General features: G+C 50.5%; 2 protein-coding genes across 2 annotated transcripts in view; one reads left to right on the forward strand and one right to left on the reverse strand.

The window, feature by feature from the left end:
* Positions 1-408: 408 nt before the first annotated feature.
* RIBC2 (RIB43A domain with coiled-coils 2) lies at positions 409-21,193 on the reverse strand. Its single transcript, XM_069967882.1, has 7 exons — positions 20,980-21,193; positions 19,713-19,794; positions 17,594-17,938; positions 12,984-13,102; positions 5,313-5,540; positions 4,853-5,019; positions 409-751 (listed from the first exon to the last, which is right to left on the reverse strand). Exons 1-7 carry the CDS (start codon positions 21,094-21,096, stop codon positions 670-672), a joined length of 1,140 nt encoding a protein of 379 aa, XP_069823983.1. The 5' UTR covers positions 21,097-21,193; the 3' UTR covers positions 409-669.
* A 40-nt stretch (positions 21,194-21,233) lies between these two features.
* The window catches only part of SMC1B (structural maintenance of chromosomes 1B), a 38,474-nt gene continuing 34,603 nt past the window's right edge, over positions 21,234-25,104 (forward strand). Inside the window, exons 1-2 of the mRNA XM_069967878.1 lie at positions 21,234-21,476; positions 23,813-24,001. Coding sequence (XP_069823979.1) covers positions 21,368-21,476; positions 23,813-24,001 — 298 coding nt within the window. The 5' untranslated portion in view covers positions 21,234-21,367. The remainder of the gene's footprint in view (positions 21,477-23,812; positions 24,002-25,104) is intronic.

Genomic DNA, 25,104 nt, shown 5'->3' on the forward strand with positions numbered 1-25,104 from the left:
TCTGTTAAAATGCCCCCTAAGTTAAGGACCTGGTTCACCATGGTCATGTGACCATGACATCATTGCAGATCGTTAGTATGGCTTCTACACTGATGATGTAAGGCTGTCATCATCAGTGTAGTCCTTGCTTTGGAGTCCCTGCTGTGTACCATGTGTCCCTGCATCTCAACAGGCTGTGAGCTTTCTCCTGTTTCTAATGTGCATAAGAAAAAAGTAGAGGACAAATGGAAAGGATTTGTTTGTGCTCTGTTACCATGGAGACATAGGTTTGCACAGGAGCTGCATACACAAAACGACAGATTTTCATTTGTGTCTATTTGCAAAGTTGCTTCATGCAAGTTTGAATTTAGATCTAAAAACAGCTGTAACGATGGAATATCCCTTTAAAAAACACTCGAACTCGGATGATTCTGTGAGAATAGTGTTTATACAATTAAATTTGCTACAATAGAACAGGGAAGAGACATCAAAACTAAACTAAATGTCTGATCTCAACTTCAGACAACTTCACGCCCCACCCGAGAGGGAAGAATAGGACGGACACATGGCAGATAGCTTCTCAGCAGTTGGTTTACATCTGTAAGCGAGAGATGAGGAAAACACATGTGTGCAGGAGGGCTGCACTACACGGCCCTGGAAGAGACGTCTTTTAGGTATCTGCGTCCATGTTCATCGGCTGGTCGTATTAAATTGTTCAAAATACTGATCTGTCGGGGTGTTAGAAAATACTTCTTGGTTGAGGTAGTTCTTCCTGGAAATGAAAGAGGTGAGATAAGTGATCAGGGTCCATGCTTTACAATAGGGGGGGGGGGGGATAAGTGATCAGGGTCCATGCCTTACAATAGGGGGGGGGGGGGGGGGAATAAGTGATCAGGGTCCATGCTTTACAATAGGGGGGGGGGGGATAAGTGATCAGGGTCCATGCTTTACAATGGGGGGTGGGGATAAGTGATCAGGGTCCATGCTTTACAATGGGGGGTGGATGAGTGATCAGGGTTCATGCTTTACAATGGGGGGTGGGGATAAGTGATCAGGGTCCATGCTTTACAATGGGGGGTGGATAAGTGATCAGGGTCCATGCTTTACAATGGGGGGGGGATAAGTGATCAGGGTCCATGCTTTACAATGGGGGGTGGATAAGTGATCAGGGTCCATGCCTTAGAATGGGGTGTGGATGAGTGATCAGGGTCCATGCTTTACAATGGGGGGGTGGATAAGTGATCAGGGTCCATGATTTACAATGGGGGGTGGATGAGTGATCAGGGTCCATGATTTACAATGGGGGGGGGGGGATAAGTGATCAGGGTCAATGCTTTACAATGGGGGGTGGATGAGTGATCAGGGTCCATGATTTACAATGGGGGGGGGATAAGTGATCAGGGTCAGTGCTTTACAATGGGGGGTGGATAAGTGATCAGGGTCCATGCTTTACAATGGGGGGTGGATAAGTGATCAGGGTCCATGCCTTACAATGGGGGGTGGATAAGTGATCAGGGTCCATGCCTTACAATGGGGGGTGGATAAGTGATCAGGGTCCATGCTTTACAATGGGGGGTGGGGATAAGTGATCAGGGTCCATGCTTTACAATGGGGGGGTGGATAAGTGATCAGGGTCCATGATTTACAATGGGGGGGGGGGGGATAAGTGATCAGGGTCCATGCTTTACAATGGGGGGGGGGGATAAGTGATCAGGGTCCATGATTTACAATGGGGGGGTGGATAAGTGATCAGGGTCAATGCTTTACAATGGGGGGTGGATAAGTGATCAGGGTCAATGCTTTACAATGGGGGGGGTGGATGAGTGATCAGGGTCCATGATTTACAATGGGGGGTGGATAAGTGGTCAGGGTCAATGCTTTACAATGGGGGGTGGGGATAAGTGATCAGGGTTCATGCTTTACAATGGGGGGTGGATAAGTGATCAGGGTCAATGCTTTACAATGGGGGGTGGATAAGTGATCAGGGTCAATGCTTTACAATGGAGTGGGGATAAGTGATCAGGGTCCATGATTTACAATGGGGGGTGGATAAGTGATCAGGGTCCATGCTTTACAATGGGGGGTGGATAAGTGGTCAGGGTCAATGCTTTACAATGGGGGGTGGGGATAAGTGATCAGGGTTCATGCTTTACAATGGGGGGTGGATAAGTGATCAGGGTTCATGCTTTACAATGGGGGGTGGATAAGTGATCAGGGTCCATGCTTTACAATGGGGGGTGGGGATAAGTGATCAGGGTCAATGCTTTACAATGGGGTGGGGATAGGGTTACTGGTGGTTCTGCCCTAGGAGAGGGATTCTTTCCGTTACCCATGTGGACACGGCCCATCCAGGAATCGTATACACAAAAATTAAAAGGGGTTATCCAGCGCTACAAAAACATGCCCACTTACTTCCAGAGACAGCACCGCTGTGGTTTGCAGTTATGGTCCATTCACTTCAACACAACCTGCAGCTAAACTGGAGACAAGCGCGGTGCTGTCTCTGGAAGAAAGTGGCCATGCTTTTGTGTAGCGCTGGATAACCCCTTTAATTTGAAAAGTTGTAATACCACATTTCTCCTGTAGTGGCCACTTTCCTAGTGATAAAGCCGATCAATGGGGGTTGTGGGAGCTGGGCCTACAGAGATTTAATAGTCAATGGGCTTGCTTAAAGGGGTACTCCGGTAATTTTCTTTTTCTTTAATCTCAACTGGTGTCAGAAAATTCTATAGATTTGTAGTTTACTTCTATTTAAAAAAAATCTCCAGACTTCCAGTACTTATCAGCTGTTGTATGTCCTGCAGGAAGTGGTGTCTTTTTTCCAGTCTGACACAGTGCTCTCTGCTGCCACCTCTGTCCATGTCAGGTACTGTCCAGATCAGGAGAGGTTTTCTATGGGGATGTCTACTGCTCCTGACATGGACAGAGGTGGCAGCAGAGAGCTCTGTGTCAGAATAGAAAGAATACACTACTCCCGGCAGGACATACAGCAGCTGATAATTACTGGAAGATTAGATATTTCTAAATAGAAGTAAATTACAACTCTTTATAACTTTCTGACACCAGCTGATTTTAAATAAAACATTTTTCGCTAAAGTACCCCTTTAAATTTGAGTTTTATTTATGTACACACTATAATGGGAAGATTTCCTGGCATAGCCTGTCACCATCGTCAATGTTAGGAGGCTTGTTGTCTCATCCTCTGTGATCATAAAAAGTGATGCTGGCAATGGGCATGTGGGCACAGGCCCTGGATTCGGCCTTGTGTCCCAGACCCCCACATTGAACCAACCATCATGAGGAGCAGTGTGATAGAGCGGGCAGCTGCCATCCCTTTAGTAGGCTTTGGGATGGATAATTGGGGGGTCTACCTGGTGGCTAGTCCCCCTGTCACTGCACTACTTGTGATCACGGAGAGATGAAGCCATGGGCAGCTGCATTATACATGGAGCTGGTCCGTGTGGTTCGGGTGTATTACTCTCCGTGTAGTATATTACAGCAAATCCTTCATGTCTAGAACTGAGGATCGACTGTGAATCACGGGCAAGAAAAGACTGAAGGTTCATGAGCATTCCAGCCCGTCCAGCCAACGCCTGGGGCGGCCTCCCAGCCTGACATCCATCCCTAGCACTTTGCCGCGCATGGTATCGAGAGTCATTTACAATACTTTATACGATGCTTGGAAAAGCTGTAAATCTTTTGCTTTTTGGAAAACGACATTATAGGTTTTTTTTTTTCCTAGAAGTTTTGCATTAAAGTAACTAACAGCGAATTCGAGGAGTTCGTCCAAAATGTTGTGGATGAGGTGTGGGCCAGAAAGCCAATATGGTCTGCATGCAAGGCTGGATGGCTTTTATTGGTTTACACCGCCCCCTCCCCCCCGTTAAATAGGGCGACTATGAAAATTATTGGGTCACAATTAATTCTTTTCATTTGTGCATACAGATCCTATGCTGAGCTATGTGTTTCCATGGTGACAGACTACAAACAAACCGTGTGTAGTCTGACTCTGTAGTGATAGTGTCTCTTCTTGTTGTTAGGGATTGTTTAAAGGGGTATTCCAGCCAGGCAAAAGTTAACCCTCCCCAATCCACCAGGAATGTCATATATGTATCGCAATGTTAGGCTATGTTCACACAACGTATATTTTCGTATAACAACAACCGTGATTAATACAAAAATATACGTGTCTGTGAGGAATGAAAGGCGGAATCTGATTGGTTGCTAGGGGCAACTAAGCCAGTTTCACTTTACACCATGTTTGATAAATCTCCCTCATAGTATACGTTCCGGCCGAGATCCCTTGTGGCGACGCAAACAACTGACATGTCAGTGCACACTGTGGAGCGATCGGCTCTGGCCGCACGCTTCATAGTGTGCTGTGGAGAGTTCTGATGCGGGTGCGCACGGATCCGCCTGCATCAGAACTCTGCGGCTGGGCCACGGAACAGCTGGTCTCATACGTTGTGTGAACATGGCCTTACCCTGAAGTTTGCCCTTACTTACCCACTCTGGATGCAAAAATTCTGCTCATACGTCCTCTCCGTCTTAGAGCACGTGATCTCCGTCTGTGGGCTGGGTTAGCTATACAATGTGCTAGCTAACCCAGCCCATAGATGACGTAGGAGAAATCACATGACCTCACATGAAATTAGATGACCAAGGCTAAGATTAGAGTGGCGTGGAACTGCCGGAGGGGTGTGGAAGTAACTCTTGGGGAGCAGTATGTAAGACCTAGGGGGGTTGGGAACTTTTTTGGGGGGGAGAATTATCGGAGTACCTCTTTGAACTGCGCATGAGGACGCATGGGCCTACATAGAAGCTGTATACACTAGAGATTTTTTTAGATGAATATGTACTGTATGCTACTCACTGGGCTTTATGGGCCTGTGCCAGCTGCAGGTTGATGTGATCCTGCACCTTACGTAGCTCCTTCTCCTGGCGTTTTTGCTGGCGCTCTAGAAGGACCATGGCCCGAGCCTCTTGCACTCTCCTCCTATCCCACTCTGCTTGTCTCTGCCTTTCCTCTTCCTTCAGTCTCTATGGAAGAAATGGATTATTATTAGAGATGGGCAAACATCAAGCATGCTTAGGTCTGTCCGAACCCTATCGTGCGGCGTCTGATTACCGGCGGCTACAGAAGTTGGATGAAAAACATGGATAGAGCCATAGGCCATAGGCCATATCCATGTTTTCCAGGGCTCCCTAGGGCAGCATCCAACTTCTCCAGCCGCTTCTTCAGTCAAATGGCGCGCAATCTGGTTCGGACAGACCCCAGCTTGCTTGAGGTTTGCTCATTAGGCCTCCTGACTGACCCCTGTACACCATCGTACCATCTTCTCCTGCAGCTGCTGCTGCTGGACATCCATCACTTCCTTCAGCTGCTCCGGGCTCATTCCCTTCCAGCGATCGGTGATCACACGGTGAGGGCCGAAGGCGCTGATAGCTTGTGCTGGGTTCTCCGAGAGAAGGTCTCCTTCCATGTTGTTGGTGACCTCTACTGAATTGTCTTCTTCTTGATGTTGTTTTTCTAGCTTTCTTCTTTGTAAAGACTCTTCAGCCTGTCCGTATAGAAAAAGTGCTCCCATGAGCTATATTGTGTGTAGTGTAAGGCCATGTTCACACACAGAACGGCCGGTGTCAGTGAAGATCATCCCAGTCGGTACTGCAGTATCGGCCAGACGATTTTCATTTGTGCTAAATTGGGATGCGGGCACATCCGTGTGCGCCCGCATCCCAATTCACCATTGGAAGCAATGGAGCCGCACTCTCTATTGTGTGACTTGTCAGGCTTGTGCGGCTGCTATTCAATAAATAGCAGCCGCACAAAACTGACATGTCGCATGTTCTTTTTTTGTATGGCTGATAGTGATTGTGGCCGGAGTGTATACTATGTGTATACCACAACTGAGCACCCTTTACTTATTTAGGTCATTTGTATATATTCAAGTAGTGCCTTGTCTTCAATTGGTATGAAATATATACTGTGTGTATACACTCCGGCTGGGATTCCCTCTAGCTGCAGTGCACTTAAGTTGTGTATTAATCACAGCCAATGGCAACAACGGCCATGATTAATACACAACTTACGTTGTGTGAACATGGCCTAATACTGTACATGTTGTCCTATTGGATTGCATAATGAATTAAAGGGGTACTCCGTGAAAAAAATTATTCAAATTTCATTCACTTAAATAGAAATTAGCTGCAATACCGCACCCAAACTAAGGACAAGAGGGACACTTTTTGATTCTTAAATCTATAGAATATATATTGACCCTGCAGAAATCCCACCCAAGTCGTCTCCAGTCCTCTGATACATATGAACCCCTTTATCTTAGTTAGCACAGTCCTCCTTCTGCACACTTTACCCTGAACAAACAAGCAGAGTAACACTGGAGACGGCCATTCCTCAGTAATCGCCGACTTCAAAGCCATCGCACCACTCACTTGTGTCTACAGAGGACGTTGACTTCTTGACTCGGCTAAAACCAGGGAGTAAATCCTGCGGGGCGGCCATAAGTGGAGATGTCAGGACCATTAGCCGGGAGGATGAATGGCCGACAATTAACTGGGAATGTTTCCATGGAAAAGCTGGGAAGGTTCTCAGTCACAGCTCTGGGGCCGGTAATGAACATGCGGAAACACTTAGGCTTTATGGAGAGCTGGAGACTCGCGACCGGCCTGATTATAGAGTGCGGCATGCTGGGTAATGTAGACACAATGGGGACCCATGGGGAAGGATTGCACTCCTGTAGTTATACTATCACCAGAGGCCAGAGAGGGACGTGTAGGTGAGCTGTGCCCACAGTGCCCGGCCATGTGTACCAATATGCTGACAAAAGCCACTGTGCCCCCTGTGCCAACCACAGTATACTAAGAGATAGCTGCAGTGTCCCCTGTGCCTAAGAGATAGCTGCAGTGCCCCCTGCGCCAACCACAGTATACTAAGAGATAGCTGCAGTGCCCCCTGTGCCAACCACAGTATAGTAAGAGATAGCTGCAGTGCCCCCTGTGCCAACCACAGTATACTAAGAGATAGCTGCAGTGCCCCCTGCGCCAACCACAGTATACTAAGAGATAGCTGCAGCGCCCCCTGCGCCAACCACAGTATACTAAGAGATAGCTGCAGCGCCCCCTGCGCCAACCACAGTATACTAAGAGTCTGCAGTGCCCCCTGTGCCAACCATTGTATACTAAGAGATAGCTGCAGTGCCTCCTGTGCCAACCACAGTATACTAAGAGATAGCTGCAGTGCCCCCTGCGCCAACCACCGTATACTAAGAGATAGCTGCAGTGCCCCCTGCGCCAACCACAGTATACTAAGAGATAGCTGCAGTGCCCCCTGTGCCAACCACAGTATAGTAAGAGATAGCTGCAGTGCCCCCTGTGCCAACCACAGTATACTAAGAGATAGCTGCAGTGCCCACTGTGCCAACCACTGTATACTAAGAGATAGCTGCAGTGTCCCCTGCGCCAACCACAGTATACTAAGAGATAGCTGCAGCGCCCCCTGCGCCAACCACAGTATACTAAGAGATAGCTGCAGCGCCCCCTGCGCCAACCACAGTATACTAAGAGTCTGCAGTGCCCCCTGTGCCAACCATTGTATACTAAGAGATAGCTGCAGTGCCCCCTGCGCCAACCACAGTATACTAAGAGATAGCTGCAGTGCCCCCAGTGCCATCCACAGTATACTAAGACTCTGCAGTGCCCCCTGCGCCAACCACAGTATACTAAGAGTCTGCAGTGCCCCCTTTGCCAACCACAGTATACTAAAAGATAGCTGCAGCGCCCCCTGCGCCAACCACAGTATACTAAGAGATAGCTGCAGTGCCCCCAGTGCCATCCACAGTATAGTAAGAGACAGCTGCAGTTCCCCCTGTGCCAACCACAGTATACTAAGATAGCTGCAGTGCCCCCTGTGCCAACCACAGTATACTAAGTAATAGCTGCAGTGCCCCCTGTGCCAACCACAGTATACTAAGAGATAGCTGCAGTGCCCCTGTACCAACCACAGTATACTAAGAGATAGCTACAGTGCCCCCTGTACCAACCACAGTATAGTAAGAGACAGCTGCAGTGCCCCCAGTGCCAACCCCAGTATACTAAGAGATAGCTGCAGTGCCCCCTGTACCAACCACAGTATACTAAGATAGCTGCAGTGCCCCCTGTACCAACCACAGTATACTAAGAGATAGCTGCAGTGCCCCCTGTACCAACCACAGTATACTAAGAGATAGCTGCAGTGCCCCCTGTGCCAACCACAGTATAGTAAGCGATAGCTGCAGTGCCCCCTGTGCCAACCACAGTATAGTAAGAGATAGCTGCAGTGCCCCCTGTGCCAACCACAGTATAGTAAGCGATAGCTGCAGTGCCCCCTGTGCCAACCACTGTATACTAAGAGATAGCTGCAGCGCCCCCTGTGCTATACACAGTATACTAAGAGATAGCTGCAGTGCCCCCTGTGCCAACCACAGTATACTAAGAGATAGCTGCAGCGCCCCCTGTGCTATACACAGTATAGTAAGAGATAGCTGCAGTGCCCCCTGCGCCAACCACAGTATACTAAGAGATAGCTGCAGTGCCCCCTGCGCCAACCACAGTATACTAAGAGATAGCTGCAGTGCCCTCTGTGCTATACACAGTATACTAAGAGATAGCTGCAGTGCCCCCTGTGCCATCCACAGTATACTAAGAGTCTGCAGTGCCCCCTGTGCCAACCACAGTATACTAAGAGATAGCTGCAGTGCCCCCTGTGCCAACCCCAGTATACTAAGAGATAGCTGCAGTGCCCCCTGTGCTATACACAGTATAGTAAGAGATAGCTGCAGTGCCCCCTGTGCCAACCACAGTATACTAAGAGATAGATGCAGTGCCCCCTGTGCTATACACAGTATAGTAAGAGATAGCTGCAGTGCCCCCTGCACCAACCACAGTATACTAAGAGATCACTGCAGTGCCTCCTGTGCCAACCACAGTATACTAAGAGATAGCTGGAGTGCCCCATGTGCCAACCACAATATACTAAGAGATAGCTGCAGTGCCCCCTGTGCCAACCACAGTATACTAAGAGATAGCTGCAGTGCCCCCAGTGCCAACCACAGTATACTAAGAGATAGCTGCAGTGCCCCCTGTGCCAACCACAGTATAGTAAGAGATAGCTGCCGTGCCCCCTGTGCCAACCACTGTATACTAAGAGATAGCTGCAGCGCCCCCTGTGCTATACACAGTATACTAAGAGATAGCTGCAGTGCCCCCTGTGCCAACCACAGTATACTAAGAGATAGCTGCATTGCCCCCTGTGCTATACACAGTATACTAAGAGATAGCTGCAGCGCCCCCTGTGCTATACACAGTATACTAAGAGATAGCTGCAGTGCCCCCTGCGCCAACCACCGTATACTAAGAGATATCTGCAGTGCCCCCTGCGCCAACCACTGTATACTAAGAGATAGCTGCAGTGCCCCCTGTGCCAACCACCGTATACTAAGAGATAGCTGCATTGCCCCCTGTGCTATACACAGCATAGTAAGAGATAGCTGCTGTGCCCCCTGTGCCAACCCCAGTATACTAAGAGATAGCTGCAGCGCCCCCTGTGCCAACCACAGTATACTAAGAGATAGCTGCAGTGCCCCCTGTGCTATACACAGTATACTAAGAGATAGCTGCAGCGCCCCCTGTGCTATACACAGTATACTAAGAGATAGCTGCAGTGCCCCCTGCGCCAACCACCGTATACTAAGAGATATCTGCAGTGCCCCCTTGCGCCAACCACTGTATACTAAGAGATAGCCGCAGTGCCCCCTGTGCCAACCACAGTATACTAAGAGATAGCTGCAGTGCCCCCTGTGCTATACACAGTATACTAAGAGATAGCTGCAGTGCCCCCTGTGCTATACACAGTATACTAAGAGATAGCTGCAGTGCCCCCTGTGCCAACCATAGTATACTAAGAGATAGCTGCAGTGCCCCCTGTGCTATACACAGTATACTAAGAGATAGCTGCAATGCCCCCTGTGCCATCCACAGTATACTAAGAGTCTGCAGTGCCCCCTGTGCCAACCACAGTATACTAAGAGATAGCTGCAGTGCCCCCTGTGCCAACCCCAGCATACTAAGAGATAGCTGCAGTGCCCCCTGTGCTATACACAGTATACTAAGAGATAGCTGCAATGCCCCCTGTGCCAACCACCGTATACTAAGAGATAGCTGCAGCGCCCCCTGTGCCAACCACAGTATACTAAGAGATAGCTGCAGTGCCCCCTGTGCTATACACAGTATACTAAGAGATAGCTGCAGTGCCCCCTGTGCCAACCCCAGTATACTAAGAGATAGCTGCAGTGCCACCTGTGCTATACACAGTATAGTAAGAGATAGCTGCAGTGCCCCCTGTGCCATCCACAGTATACTAAGAGATAGCTGCAGTGCCCCCTGTGCCAACCACAGTATACTAAGAGATAGCCGCAGTGCCCCCTGTGCCAACCACAGTATAGTAAGAGATAGCTGCAGTGCCCCCTGTGCTATACACAGTATACTAAGAGATAGCTGCAGTGCCCCCTGTGCCAACCACAGTATACTAAGAGATAGCTGCAGTGCCCCCTGTGCCAACCACAGTATACTAAGAGATAGCTGCAGTGCCCCCTGTGCCAACCCCAGTATACTAAGAGATAGCTGCAGTGCCCCCTGTGCTATACACAGTATACTAAGAGATAGCTGCAATGCCCCCTGTGCCAACCACCGTATACTAAGAGATAGCTGCAGCGCCCCCTGTGCCAACCACAGTATACTAAGAGATAGCTGCAGTGCCCCCTGTGCTATACACAGTATACTAAGAGATAGCTGCAGTGCCCCCTGTGCCAACCACAGTATAGTAAGAGATAGATGCAGTGCCCCCTGTGCTATACACAGTATACTAAGAGATAGCTGCAGTGCGCCCTGTGCCAACCACAGTATAGTAAGAGATAGCTGCATTGCCCCCTGTGCTATACACAGTATACTAAGAGATAGCTGCAGCGCCCCCTGTGCTATACACAGTATACTAAGAGATAGCTGCAGTGCCCCCTGTGCCAACCACAGTATACTAAGAGATAGCTGCAGTGCCCCCTGCGCCAACCACCGTATACTAAGAGATATCTGCAGTGCCTCCTGTGCCAACCATAGTATACTAAGAGATAGCTGCAGTGCCCCCTGTGCCAACCACCGTATACTAAGAGATAGCTGCATTGCCCCCTGTGCTATACACAGTATAGTAAGAGATAGCTGCAGTGCCCCCTGTGCCAACCCCAGTATACTAAGAGATAGCTGCAGTGCCCCCTGTGCTATACACAGTATACTAAGAGATAGCTGCAATGCCCCCTGTGCCATCCACAGTATACTAAGAGTCTGCAGTGCCCCCTGTGCCAACCGCAGTATACTAAGAGATAGCTGCAGTGCCCCCTGTGCCAACCCCAGTATACTAAGAGATAGCTGCAGTGCCCCCTGTGCTATACACAGTATACTAAGAGATAGCTGCAATGCCCCCCAGTGCCAACCACCGTATACTAAGAGATAGCTGCAGCGCCCCCTGTGCCAACCACAGTATACTAAGAGATAGCTGCAGTGCCCCCTGTGCTATACACAGTATACTAAGAGATAGCTGCAGTGCCCCCTGTGCCAACCCCAGTATACTAAGAGATAGCTGCAGTGCCCCCTGTGCTATACACAGTATAGTAAGAGATAGCTGCAGTGCCCCTGTGCCAACTCCAGTATAGTAAGAGATAGCTGCAGTGCCCCCTGTGCCAACCACAGTATACTAAGAGATAGCTGCAGTGCCCCCTGTGCCAACCACAGTATACTAAGAGATAGCTGCAGTGCCCCCAGTGCCATCCACAGTATACTAAGAGATAGCTGCAGTGCCCCCTGTGCTATACACAGTATAGTAAGAGATAGCTGCAGTGCCCCCTGTGCCAACCACAGTATAGTAAGAGATAGCTGCAGTGCCCCCAGTGCCATCCACAGTAGACTAAGAGATAGCTGCAGTGCCCCCTGTGCCAACCACAGTATACTAAGAGATAGCTGCAGTGCCCCCTGTGCCAACCACAGTATACTAAGAGATAGCCGCAGTGCCCCCTGTGCCAACCACAGTATAGTAAGAGATAGCTGCAGTGCCCCCTGTGCTATACACAGTATACTAAGAGATAGCTGCAGTGCCCCCTGTGCCAACCATAGTATACTAAGAGATAGCTGCAGTGCCCCCTGTGCCAACCATAGTATACTAAGAGATAGCTGCAGTGCCCCCTGTGCTATACACAGTATAGTAAGAGATAGCTGCAGTGCCCCCTGTGCTATACACAGTATACTAAGAGATAGCTGCAGCGCCCCCCGTGCTATACACAGTATACTAAGAGATTGCTGCAGTGCCCCCTGTGCCAACCACAGTATACTAAGAGATAGCTGCAGTGCCCCCTGTGCCAACCACTGTATACTAAGAGATAGCTGCAGTGCCCCCTGTGCTATACACAGTATACTAAGAGATAGCTGCAGTGCCCCCTGTGCTATACACAGTATACTAAGAGATAGCTGCAGTGCCCCCTGTGCTATACACAGTATAGTAAGAGATAGCCGCAGCGCCCCCTGTGCTATACACAGTATACTAAGAGATAGCCGCAGTGCCCCCTGTGCCAAACACAGTATAGTAAGAGATAGCTTCAGTGCCCCCTGTGCTATACACAGTATACTAAGAGATAGCTGCAGTGCCCCCTGTGCCAACCATTGTATACTAAGAGATAGCTGCAGTGCCCCCTGTGCCAACCACAGTATAGTAAGAGATAACTGCAGTGCCTCCTGTGCCAACCATAGTATACTAAGAGATAGCTGCAGTGCCCCCTGTGCTATACACAGTATAGTAAGAGATAGCTGCAGTGCCCCTGTGCCAACTCCAGTATAGTAAGAGATAGCTTCAGTGCCCCCAGTGCCATCCACAGTAGACTAAGAGATAGCCGCAGCGCCCCCTAATGTGTTACCTGCGCTCTGTTGAATTCTTTGGTGTATGTACAGATCTCTCGCTTCGCTTGCTCTTCCATTTTTTGCAGTTCCACCGCCTTTTTGTCAAGTTCGATTCTCATTTTGTCATAGAGACTTTCTGTAGGAGATACCATGTTGGGAATTAGGTAGAAGGTAAGTACCATGAAAATTAAAGGGGTTATCCAGGCTTAGAAAAACATGTCCACTTTCTTCCAGATACAGCACCACTCTTGTCCCTGGGTGCGGGGGATTTGCAGCTCCGTTCCGCTAACGTAAATGGAGCTGAACTGTAATACCACACACAACCTTAGGGCAGGGGTGGCGCTCTTTTTAAAGAAAGTGGCTGTGTTTTTTTTTTCTAAGCCTGGATAATGCCTTTAAAAGCATGGCAATTCTATCAAAAGGGTATATGGGAAACTAAATGAAGAGTCCTTCTGTTACGGCCGCGGCGGCGTCCCGCGTTCCGGGCCGCCGCCGCGACCGCTACCTGCCCTATGCAGCAGCCGGTGTCCATAGTCGGGGACCCGGCGCTGCTGTCACCTCGGCCCCGGGGGCGCCTCACCTCTCCACGCTCCTGTCTCCCGCTGTGCCGGCCGGCGCGCGCGTCCCCGCCTCCTAGGGCGCGCGCGCGCCGGCTGTCTCAGATTTAAAGGGGCAGTGCGCTCCTAATTGGTAGTTGCACCCAATCACTCCCCTATAAATCCCAGCATGCCCTGTCCTTAGTGTTGGAGCCTCTACATGCTTCCCATAGCGTTTGGCCCAGCTCCCTGTTGTTCCTGTGTCCTGTCCGTTACCTGGTCCCAAGTCCCTGTTCCTGAGTCCTGTCCGTTACCTGGTCCTAAGTCCCTGTTCCTGGTTCCTGTTCCCCTGTCACTCCACCTGTTCCCGTGTCCAGCCTGTCACGTGCTCTCTCATCTGCAGACTATTGCCTGTGCCATCTCCTGCCACGCCTCGCCTGCCGACACCAGCAACCAAGCCAGGGGTAGCGACCTGGGGGTCGCCTGCCGCAGCAAGTCCATCCCGCCTTGCGGCGGGCTCTGGTGAAAACCAGCGACCCCTTAGACTCCGCTCCCTGGTGAGGTTTGTGCCATCGCTGGTGCCGGTCCAGTGGATCCACTACTCCGGGCGTTACAGTAGGCTCCAACCATGGATCCCGGCGAGGTGCCCGATCTCCGTGACGTCGCCAGAGTGGTCACTCAGCAGGCGCAACAAATCCAGAAACAGTCACAGCAGATCCAGCAACTCACTGCCGCCTTACAGCAGCAGACTACTGCCCAGCGCACACCACCTCCTGACGCTTCTTCTTCACTCCGACTGGCCCTCCCAAGCAAGTACTCTGGGGACTCTAAGTTGTGCAGAGGATTCTTGACTCAGTGCACCATGCACATTGAACTTTTGAGTAGTCAGTTTTCCACCGAGCGCTCTAAAGTGGCTTTCATCATCAGCCTATTAGAAGGTAGAGCCCTGGCCTGGGCCACGCCACTGTGGGACCGTGATGATCCAGTTGCTGCCAATCTCCGGGCCTTCCTATTTGAGTTTCGCTCCGTCTTTGAGGAACCTGCCCGTGCTTCTTCAGCCGAGACTGCTCTTCTCAATCTCTCTCAAGGCAGCTCCTCTGTTGGTGACTACGCCATCCAGTTCCGCACCCTGGCAGCCGAATTGGACTGGAACGAGGCCGCCCTATTGGCCACCTTCAAGAAGGGCCTGTCTAGTCGTGTGAGAGACGTGCTCGCTGCCCGAGACCTGCCTACCTCCCTGAACGAACTCATTCTACTGGCCACCCGAGTTGATACTCGTTTTTCGGAGAGGGAGGAGGAGGTTCGGCATGAACATTTACTAACCCGTTCCCGTCGCCATCCCCAGCTGGCGCCAGTTTTCCAGAATCCTGACCTTTCGATGTCCCAACCCTCTCCTGAGATTCCTATGCAGGTGGAACGGGCTCACCTGACGCCTGATGAAAGAATCCGGCGCCTGGAGCAGAATCTCTGTCTCTATTGCGGTGGTTCCGATCACTTCCGGCTGGGATGTCCCCTACGTCCCCAAACATCCGGAAAATGCTCGCACCTAGGTCCGGTGGGACAGGTGTCCCTAGGTGTGAATGCCACCATTCCAAGTCTGTCTATGCCAGTTTCCATCCGGACTCCCTCAGGACAAAATCATCAGACTACTGCCTTCCTCGATTCTGGGTCAGCAGGCAGTTTTATTGCGGCAACATTGGTCCAAAGATGGCGGCTACCCGTGACCCGACTAGCCAGGCCCCTGACTATCTCCTCGGTCACAGGCGAAATTCTTACCGACCGTGTGTACTACCAGACCGCATCTTTAGTCCTCCAGGTGGGTCCTTCACATCAAGAAGAGATATCCTTCTACGTCCTGCCCCATTCTTCCCCCGCGGTCCTCCTGGGACTCCCGTGGCTACAAAAACATGCCCCTCAGGTGGACTGGAGAACCGGGGAGATTCTCAGTTGGGGTCAGGACTGTTCCCACCAGTGTCTCAAGTCACCTCAGACCAAGTGTATTATGTCATTTCCTGTCCCGGCCAAGCCTCTATCCGGCCTACCGGCAGAAGACCAAGACTCGGCGGATGCCTTCTCTGCCGAGGTGTACCCTCTCCCCATACCCAAGACTAAGGTCGTATCCTCTCACCACCGGAAGAACTTACAGAAGGTCCCTTGCCACGTTATACCGCCTGATCGCCTAGTACCAGTCGTCACCTCCACTCTTCAGAGAGTACCCCCCGGAAAGACTCATGTTCACCCTGCGCTTCGAAGAGGTATTTTGAACTGGGGACATTCCTCGTTGGAGGCCGGGCACCCGGGAGTCCGTAAGACCGGCCAACGGATCTCTCGCCACTACTGGTGGCCCAGCCTATCCCAAGATGTCAAAGACTTTGTGGCTTCCTGTGCCATTTGCAGGCAAGAAAGAGGGGGAGGCCAAAGGGGGGGGGTACTGTTACGGCCGCGGCGGCGTCCCGCGTTCCGGGCCGCCGCCGCGACCGCTACCTGCCCTATGCAGCAGCCGGTGTCCATAGTCGGGGACCCGGCGCTGCTGTCACCTCGGCCCCGGGGGGCGCCTCACCTCTCCACGCTCCTGTCTCCCGCTGTGCCGGCCGGCGCGCGCGGCCCCGCCTCCTAGGGCGCGCGCGCGCCGGCTGTCTCAGATTTAAAGGGGCAGTGCGCTCCTAATTGGTAGTTGCACCCAATCACTCCCCTATAAATCCCAGCATGCCCTGTCCTTAGTGTTGGAGCCTCTACATGCTTCCCATAGCGTTTGGCCCAGCTCCCTGTTGTTCCTGTGTCCTGTCCGTTACCTGGTCCCAAGTCCCTGTTCCTGAGTCCTGTCCGTTACCTGGTCCTAAGTCCCTGTTCCTGGTTCCTGTTCCCCTGTCACTCCACCTGTTCCCGTGTCCAGCCTGTCACGTGCTCTCTCATCTGCAGACTATTGCCTGTGCCATCTCCTGCCACGCCTCGCCTGCCGACACCAGCAACCAAGCCAGGGGTAGCGACCTGGGGGTCGCCTGCCGCAGCAAGTCCATCCCGCCTTGCGGCGGGCTCTGGTGAAAACCAGCGACCCCTTAGACTCCGCTCCCTGGTGAGGTTTGTGCCATCGCTGGTGCCGGTCCAGTGGATCCACTACTCCGGGCGTTACACCTTCTTTGTTACTGAAACTATATCTGGTCAATCCTGGACCCCTAAGAAGTGAATTAGGGCTGCGTTCACACGTACAGAATCTGCAACAGATTTGATTTGCTTTGAATCTGCAACCTAAAATCTGCGCCATCGAATCTGAAGCAGATTCTGTACCTGTGAACGCACCCAAAAGGGGAACTCTGGTGAAATCAACTGGTGTCAGAAAGTTATCCAGATTTGTAATTTACTTCATTTTAAAAACTTCAAGTCTTCTAGTACTTATCAGCTGCTGTATGTCCTGCAGGAAGTGGTGTGTTATTTCCAGTCTGACACAGTGCTCTCTGCTGCCACCTCTGTCCATGTCAGGAACTGTCCAAATCAGTAGGAAATCCCCATAGAAAACCTTTCAGAGGTGGCAGCAGGGAGCACTGTGTCAGACTGGAAAGAACACACCACTTCCTGCAGGACATACCGCAGCTGGTAAGTACTGGAAGACTGGAGATTTTTAAATAGAAGTAAATTACAAATCTGTGTAACTTTCTGACATCAGTTAATTTTTTTTTTCTCTGAATTACCCCTTTAAGTCGGTCTTTGGTTTTAGAGTCCCCAGACTATACACTCATCACAGGACCCTCAATGATCACCTGGAATCTGCATTAAAGCAAGTAATATCTCTCCTGCAGCGCCACCACAGGAGAAAAGGAGCATTACACAACCCCCACTGAAATCAATGGGAAGTTTGTGTAATGTAGGGACATGCTGGGTCCTCCAGAGACAGTCCAGACCAGGGGTAGGGAACCTTGGCTCATCAGCTGTTGCAAAACTACAACTCCCATCATGCCTGGACAGCCAAAGCTTTAGCTTTGGCTGTCCAGGCATGATGGGAGTTGTAGTTTTGCAACAGCTGAAGATTCAAAGTTCCCAACCCTGGTCTAGAGACCCTTCTATACTGTCCATGACGTCTCTATGTCTCTCCTCACCTGCCAACCTCTTGTCCTCTAAGGCTTCGGCCCACTCCTGCTGCTGCTGTAGGGACCACTCCCGCAGCTGCTCCTGCTGTTCTCTCTTGCGGATCCTCTCGGTCAGATCCTCTCCTAGCAGGCGTTGGACCCCGGAGACAGTGCAGCGGGGGTCGTCATCGGACAGGCGAGGCGGGAGGTCTTTCTTTAAGGTCATTGGATCGTACAGGTCGTATTCCCGGCGGTCTTCTCTCTTCTGGAACTGTAGTCTGAACTGGTCGATGGCTTGGTTCAGGTGACGGACGTCGTCCTTTTGTCGCTCGTCTAGTAAGCAGAGGATCTTGTCGCTTTGCACCATCTGAGCGTCTGGTAGCGAAAGGGAACGGAGACGTCAAGGGAAAATGGATAACAATACGATTTTGCGGACTATTCAAGTGAATTGGGTTGAGCTGCAATAGCAGTCATAGCCTGAGGACGAAGGGGGCGATGTTTATGGAAAAGAAAGGGTATCTTTTATGTAATGGCAGCAACCCCTCGCAGGATAAGTGATAAGTGTCTGATGGGTGGGGGTCCCAGTGTCCGACTGTGACCCTCAGACATGTGCTGCTGCCCTATATCCACTGATGAGGATATACTGCGCTCTTTGTCAGGCTAGAAGTGCTGAATGGAGCGGCAGCACGGATGTCTGACAGTATAGTGTATATAGTGGCCCCCAGTATAGTGTATGGTGTTCCCCTGGTATAGTGTCCTCCTGGTATAGTGGCCCCCAGTATAGTGTATGGTGTTCCCCTGGTATAGTGTCCTCCTGGTATAGTGGCCCCCAGTATAGTGTATGGTGTTCCCCTGGTATAGTGTCCTCCCGGTATAGTGGCCCCCAGTATAAAGTATAGTGGCCTTCTGGTATAGTGGCCCCCTGTACAGTGTATAGTGTCCACCTGGTATAGTGGCCCACAGTGTAGTGTATGGTGTTCCCCTGGTATAGTGTATAGTGTCCTCCTGGTATAGTGGCCCCCAGTATAGTGTCCTCCTGGTATAGTGGCCCCCAGTATAGTGTCGTCCTGGTATAGTGGCCCCCAGTATAGTGTCCCCCTGGTATAGTGGCCCCCAGTATAGTGTCCCACTGGTATAGTGGCCCCCAGTATAGTGTCCCCCTGGTATAGTGGCCCCCAGTATAGTGTATGGTGTTCTCCTGGTATAGTGGCCCCCAGTATAGTGTCCCCCTGGTATAGTGGCCCCCAGTACATTGTATGGTGTTCTCCTGGTATAGTGGCCCCCCAGTATAGTGGCCTCCTGGTATAGTGGCCCCCAGTATAATGGCCCCCAGTATAGCGCCTCCTGGTATAGTGGCCCCCAGTATAGCGCCTCCTGGTATAGTGGCCCCAGTATAATGGCCGCCAGTTTAGTGTCCTCCTGGTATAGTGGCCCCCAGAATAGTGTCTTCCTGGCATAGTGGCCCCCAGTATAGTGTATAGTGACCTCCTTGTATAGTGGCCCCCAGTATAGTATATAGTGGCCTCCTTGTATAGTGGCCCCCAGTATAGTGTACAGTGGCCTCCTTGTATAGTGGCTCCCAGTATAGTGTACAGTGGCCTCCTTGTATAGTGGCTCCCAGTATAGTGTACAGTGGCCTCGTTGTATAGTGGCCTCCTTGTATAGTGGCCCCCAGTATAGTGTACAGTGGCCTCCTTGTACAGTGGCCCCCAGTATAGTGTATAGTGGCCCCCAGTATAGTGTATAGTGGCCTCCTTGTATAGTGGCCCCCAGTATAATGTATAGTGGCCTCCTTGTATAGTGGCCCCCAGTATAGTGTATAGTGGCCTCCTTGTATAGTGGCCCCCAGTATAGTGTATAGTGGCCTCCTTGTATAGTGGCCCCCAGTATAGTGTATAGTGGCCTCCTTGTATAGTGGCCCCCAGTATAGTGTATAGTGGCTTCCTTGTATAGTGGCCCCCAGTATAGTGTATAGTGGCCTCTGGGACAGTTTCCTCCTGACTCCTGTCCTGACAGATAAAAGTTGAGAGAGAGTGTGGAAGGGACAGAGAAGTCTGGCCGCGGTGTCCTCCCCTCTCACTCCATGCAGAGAGACTGTGTGTACGGCACGGGGACTGCCAGCATGTATGTGTATGGAGGGATCACCTACCGAATGCTTCTTGACGTTTAGTCTCAATTTCTTTCTGGATTTTCTTGTCGTGTATCTGGACATCCAAGGCCTCCTTATCCACCTGTGGAGAGAAATCCAGAAGTATTGATCAGGTAAAGGACTCTTCATGTAAGAATTTCTGATCACTACTGATCCCTACCTATACACACGTCACGTGCAGTGCAAACTGATGGCCGCCTCTAAGGGGTTAAGACAGTAGCGCTATCCTGGCTGCAGTCATAGGCTCAGCAGCGCCACCTTGTGCTAGCAGGCATGTAATGCAGCTGTCATATAGACACAATGCTGTGTTTAGCTTTTCCCCAGGTCCCCCCCCCCCCTCCTCTCTCAGTCACTGCTCATTATCAGGAAATCTCCACTCTTTTACATCAGTCGTGCCCTGTGTAACCTATGGAGAGGGGAGGGGGGTGGAGGAGATTAGTCGCCAGCAGAGAACAAAGGATTACACAGCAGGAGCTGTGTGAAAGCCTGCATTCAGAGGTGAGAGAGGTCAGTGCTGACTTCAGAGGAGATAGCCAGGTGATGTAGCTGTAAATTAACTCTTTGTTGTCCTATTTTGGTGCCTCATCTCCCTCCCCTCTCCATAGAAAACCATGAAGTCAGGAGGGAGAGCTTCAAACTGCTTTTTCATGATAAAAATGAATTTTTTCGGCTAATAAACTCAATCGCCTGTACTATTGATTTCTGCAAAAAAATTTAAACGACAGTGACACTTTAAGGTTACACGTGAGGTATGCATCAGTGCTTTCCTTGGCTTATAGAGTGACAGATTGTCAGCGCCCTCTGCTGGTCATCACGTAGTACAGCAGCACACAGATAGGAGGCTCTATAGTGGTCATCATGGGGGACTCGAAGCTAGAAGGGATTATATGAGAATCTGACCACATAGGTGCTGTGACCGGGGATTAGAGGGGCTATCCTAGGATTAAAGGGGTCCTTTAAATCTTTTTCTTTTAAATCAACTGGAGTCAGAAAGTTATATAGATTTGTAATTTACTTCTATTTAAAAAAAAATAAATCTCCAGTCTTCCGGTACTTATCAGATGCTGTATGCCCTGCAGGAAGTGGTGTATTCTTTCCAGTCTGACAGCATAGTGACTTACGGTATGAAAAACTACAACTCCCAGCATGCCCTGACAGCCGAAGGCTGTCAGGGCATGCTGGGAGTTGTAGTTTTTCAACAGCTGGCGGCCCCCAGATTACTTGATCACTGCACATAGCAAAAATCCTCTATTTCCTCCCCACTCACCCCAATGGTCCTGACTCTGGCGTCAAACACCCGGCTCTGCCTCTGCTGCTCGGCATTCCTCCTCCTCTGCCTCACGGCAGCCTCCTCCAGGTCCACAGGCAGGTCCAGCTTATACATGTCGTCTCCTCTCTCTTCGCCGGATTCACGGCAGCATCACGTCTCCTAGGAAACAAGGGACTCGGTCGCTAGGAGACGGTGGATCTCGTGAGATTTGCTGGCGCATGCGCGCTGAGCGTTTGGGAAATGTAGCGTTGCCTAGGAGACGCGAGCATGCGCACTCGGAGTTGGGAGGCGCGTCGTCGCTTGCGCATGCGCTCAGAGAGTTTTGGACTTTTTGTTGCGTTCCTCAGCGCGGCTTTGGCGGGAATATAGGTGGAAGTTTCTAGTCATGGGTTTCCTCCATCTCCTCATACTCGAGGACTTTAAGTCATGGCGGGGGCGGCAAATCATAGGGCCCTTCAAAAGGTTCAATTGTATAATCGGCCCTAATGGTTCAGGTAAATGTCGCCCGCCTGTCCTGACACGTCCGAAGCCTGTGACTGTGTCCGTAATGTATTGCATCACGTGCCCTGACTACTGGCTAGAGACCCCCTCTAATTTTTAGGGGGTCTATCAGGCATACACAGTGATAGTGAAATGTCGCAGCTCTCTGGCGCCCCCTAGGCCTGGAAAATGAGATTTTCTTTTGCCCATAAGCTAAAGGGTTAAATGTTTAAGGAGCCTATGTATTAAAGGAATCTAGAGCTCAGTGACCCCTCACTAATCCGTGTCCCCCCTGTATTCTGTATGACCCCCCACTAATCCGTGTCCCCCCTGTATTCTGTATGACCCCCCACACATCTGTGTCCCTGTATTCTGTATGACCCCCCACTAATCTGTGCCCCTGTATTCTGTATGACCCCCCACTAATCCGTGTCCCCCCTGTATTCTGTATGACCCCCCACTAATCTGTGTCCCCCCTGTATTCTGTATGACCCCCCACTAATCTGTGTCCCCCCTGTATTCTGTATGACCCCCCACTAATCGGTGTCCCCCCTGTATTCTGTATGACCCCCCACTAATCTGCGTCCCCCCTGTGTTCTGTATGACCCCCCACTAATCTGTGTCCCTGTATTCTGTATGACCCCCCACTAATCTGTGTCCCTGTATTCTGTATGACCCCCCACTAATCCGTGTCCCCCCTGTATTCTGTATGACCCCCCACTAATCCGTGTCCCCCCTGTATTCTGTATGACCCCCCACTAATCCGTGTCCCCCCTGTATTCTGTATGACCCCCCACTAATCTGTGTCCCTGTATTCTGTATGACCCCCCACTAATCTGTGTCCCTGTATTCTGTATGACCCCCACTAATCCGTGTCCCCCCTGTATTCTGTATGACCCCCCACTAATCTGTGTCCCCCTGTATTCTGTATGACCCCCCACTAATCCGTGTCCCCCTGTATTCTGTATGACCCCTACTAATCCGTGTCTCTGTATTCTGTATGACCCCCCACTAATCTGTGTCCCCCCTGTATTCTGTATGACCCCTCACTAATCTGTGTCCCCCCTGTATTCTGTATGACCCCCCACTAATCTGTGTCCCCCCTGTATTCTGTATGACCCCCCACTAATCCGTGTCCCTGTATTCTGTATGACCCCCACTAATCTGTGTCCCCCCTGTATTCTGTATGACCCCCCCACTAATCTGTGTCCCCCCTGTATTCTTTATGACCCCCCCACTAATCTGTGTCCCCCCTGTATTCTGTATGACCCCCACTAATCCGTGTCCCCCCTGTATTCTGTATGACCCCCACTAATCCGTGTCCCCCCTGTATTCTGTATTTCCCCCACTAATCCGTGTCCCCCCTGTATTCTGTATGACCCCCCCACTAATCTGTGCCCCTGTATTCTGTATGACCCCCCACTAATCTGTGTCCCCCCTGTATTCTGTATGACCCCCCACTAATCCGTGTCCCCCCTGTATTCTGTATGACCCCCCACTAATCCGTGTCCCCCCTGTATTCTGTATGACCCCCCCACTAATCTGTGTCCCCCCTGTATTCTGTATGACCCCCACTAATCTGTGCCCCTGTATTCTGTATGACCCCACCTCTAATCCGTGTCCCCCCTGTATTCTGTATGACCCCCCCACTAATCTATGTCCCTGTATTCTGTACATAGAAGTTATATAGATTTGTATTTTACTTCTGTTAAAAAATCTCCAGTCTTCCAGTACTTATCAGCTGCTGTATGTCCTGCAGGAAGTGGCACATTCTTTCCAAATAAACCCTCCTGTTATAGCCTGAGGTGGGATGGATTATCCGGGATTAGAGAAGCATAGCTGTCGTCTTCCAGTAACAGCGCCACTCAGGTTGGGTGCGGTATTGCAGCTCAATACTGTTGAATTGAATAAAGCCAAGCTGTGATACCGCACACAACCTGGGAACAGGGGTGGCGCTGTTTGTGGAGAAAAGCTATGGGGCTATGTTTTTCTAAACTTATATAACCCCTCACACCTGTGGTATATTGATAGGACTGGCCTGGAGCTACATGGCGGGTCTTATTCTCATAATTAGAGGAATTAGCAGAAAAACCCTTTAAGGTGTCAGATGTGCATGTGGGAGATCGGCAGTATATTACAGTAGCAGCAATATAGATGGGATTTTAAAGGGTAACTATTAATTGTACATAGTGAGAAGTTTATATCATTGGATCGGAGACCCCCAACCATTGCTAGAAGGGGCAGAATTGAACGTCCGCACTCGCTTTGCCCGTCATCTAAGTGAGCAGTATAAGTCTATGGCACCATAGACTTCCATTATAATTTCATATACTTTATTTGATGTGTTAAGGGAAATCGAATGTGATGGATGCGATCAGCTTTGTCATCGGAGAAAGAACGGCCAACCTGAGGGTGAAGAGCATCCGGGAACTCATCCATGGAGCAAACATGGGACGGCCGGTGTCGTCCACCGCCAGTGTTCATCTGGTGTATAGCGAGGAGAACGGGGAGGAGAAGACCTTCTCTAGGCTTATTAGAGGTACAGCTTCTATATGTCAAGACATATTTCCCCAACACTACCGTTCCCATTGTCCTGATGGGAGTTGTAGTTTTGTATCAGCTGAAGGGCTACAGGGACCACCGCTATAAGAGCTTATGTGCGTCATAGTGGGTGGTCTAGAAACCACATGCACCCACAGGGGGCGGCCTAGATAGATGGTTACCTTTATAAGGCGACCCCCTTCCAGTGGGAGCTTGACCACCGCTCTGCTTATCAGGATAAAGGACCCGCTTCTTGTTATCAATAAAGATATAACAGTGGTCGGACCTTAACCCCTTCAAGACTGAGCCCATTGATGCACACATGGCTGGGTCAAATTAATGCAATGTTCCTCCCTGCCCTCTAAGAGCTGTATCGCTTTTATTTTTCCACCTACAGGGCTGGTTGGGGTGTCATCTTTTGCGCCATCTCTAGTTTTTATTAATATCATATTGATGTAACATAACAATTTTGATAGCGTTTTATAAATTTTATTCTGATATATAATTTAATAAAATCAGCAATTCTGGTAGGTTTTTTTTACACCACCGTTTACACCATTCACCGTACAGGAATAAAAATGTTATATTGTAATAGATCGGACAATTCCGCACGCTATGATATATAATATGTTTATTTTTTTTATATTTATATTTTTATAATGGGCAAGGGGGTATATTAAACTTTTATTGGAGGGTTTATAATGGGTTTTCTAATACTTTAAGGGTGCGTTCACACTTAAGGGATCTGCAGCGGATTTCTTGCTGCGGATCCCTGCCCTGTACACTCTATGGGCAGACAAACTTGCAGCAGGATGGACATACCGCTGTGAATATGTCCGCAGCCCGCCCTGTTAACCCTCTGCCGCCGGAGCGTATACATCACCTGGTCCCTGCTCTGGCTTGCTTCAGCGGTTCCCGGCACGTCCCGCTCAGCCAATTAGTGCGCTGCCCTGCCGCAGGGCACTAATTGGCTGAGCAGGACGTGAAGTCACCGGGAGCCCCAAAGCAAGCTGGAGCGGGACCAGGTGATGTATATGCTCCAGCAGCCAGGGGTTAACGGGGCGGGCTGCGGACATATGGCGGGATGTCCATGCGAGTTTG

This window comes from Dendropsophus ebraccatus, chromosome 1, assembly GCF_027789765.1.
Source record: "Dendropsophus ebraccatus isolate aDenEbr1 chromosome 1, aDenEbr1.pat, whole genome shotgun sequence".
In the NCBI taxonomy this organism is placed as follows: Eukaryota; Metazoa; Chordata; class Amphibia; order Anura; family Hylidae; genus Dendropsophus; species Dendropsophus ebraccatus.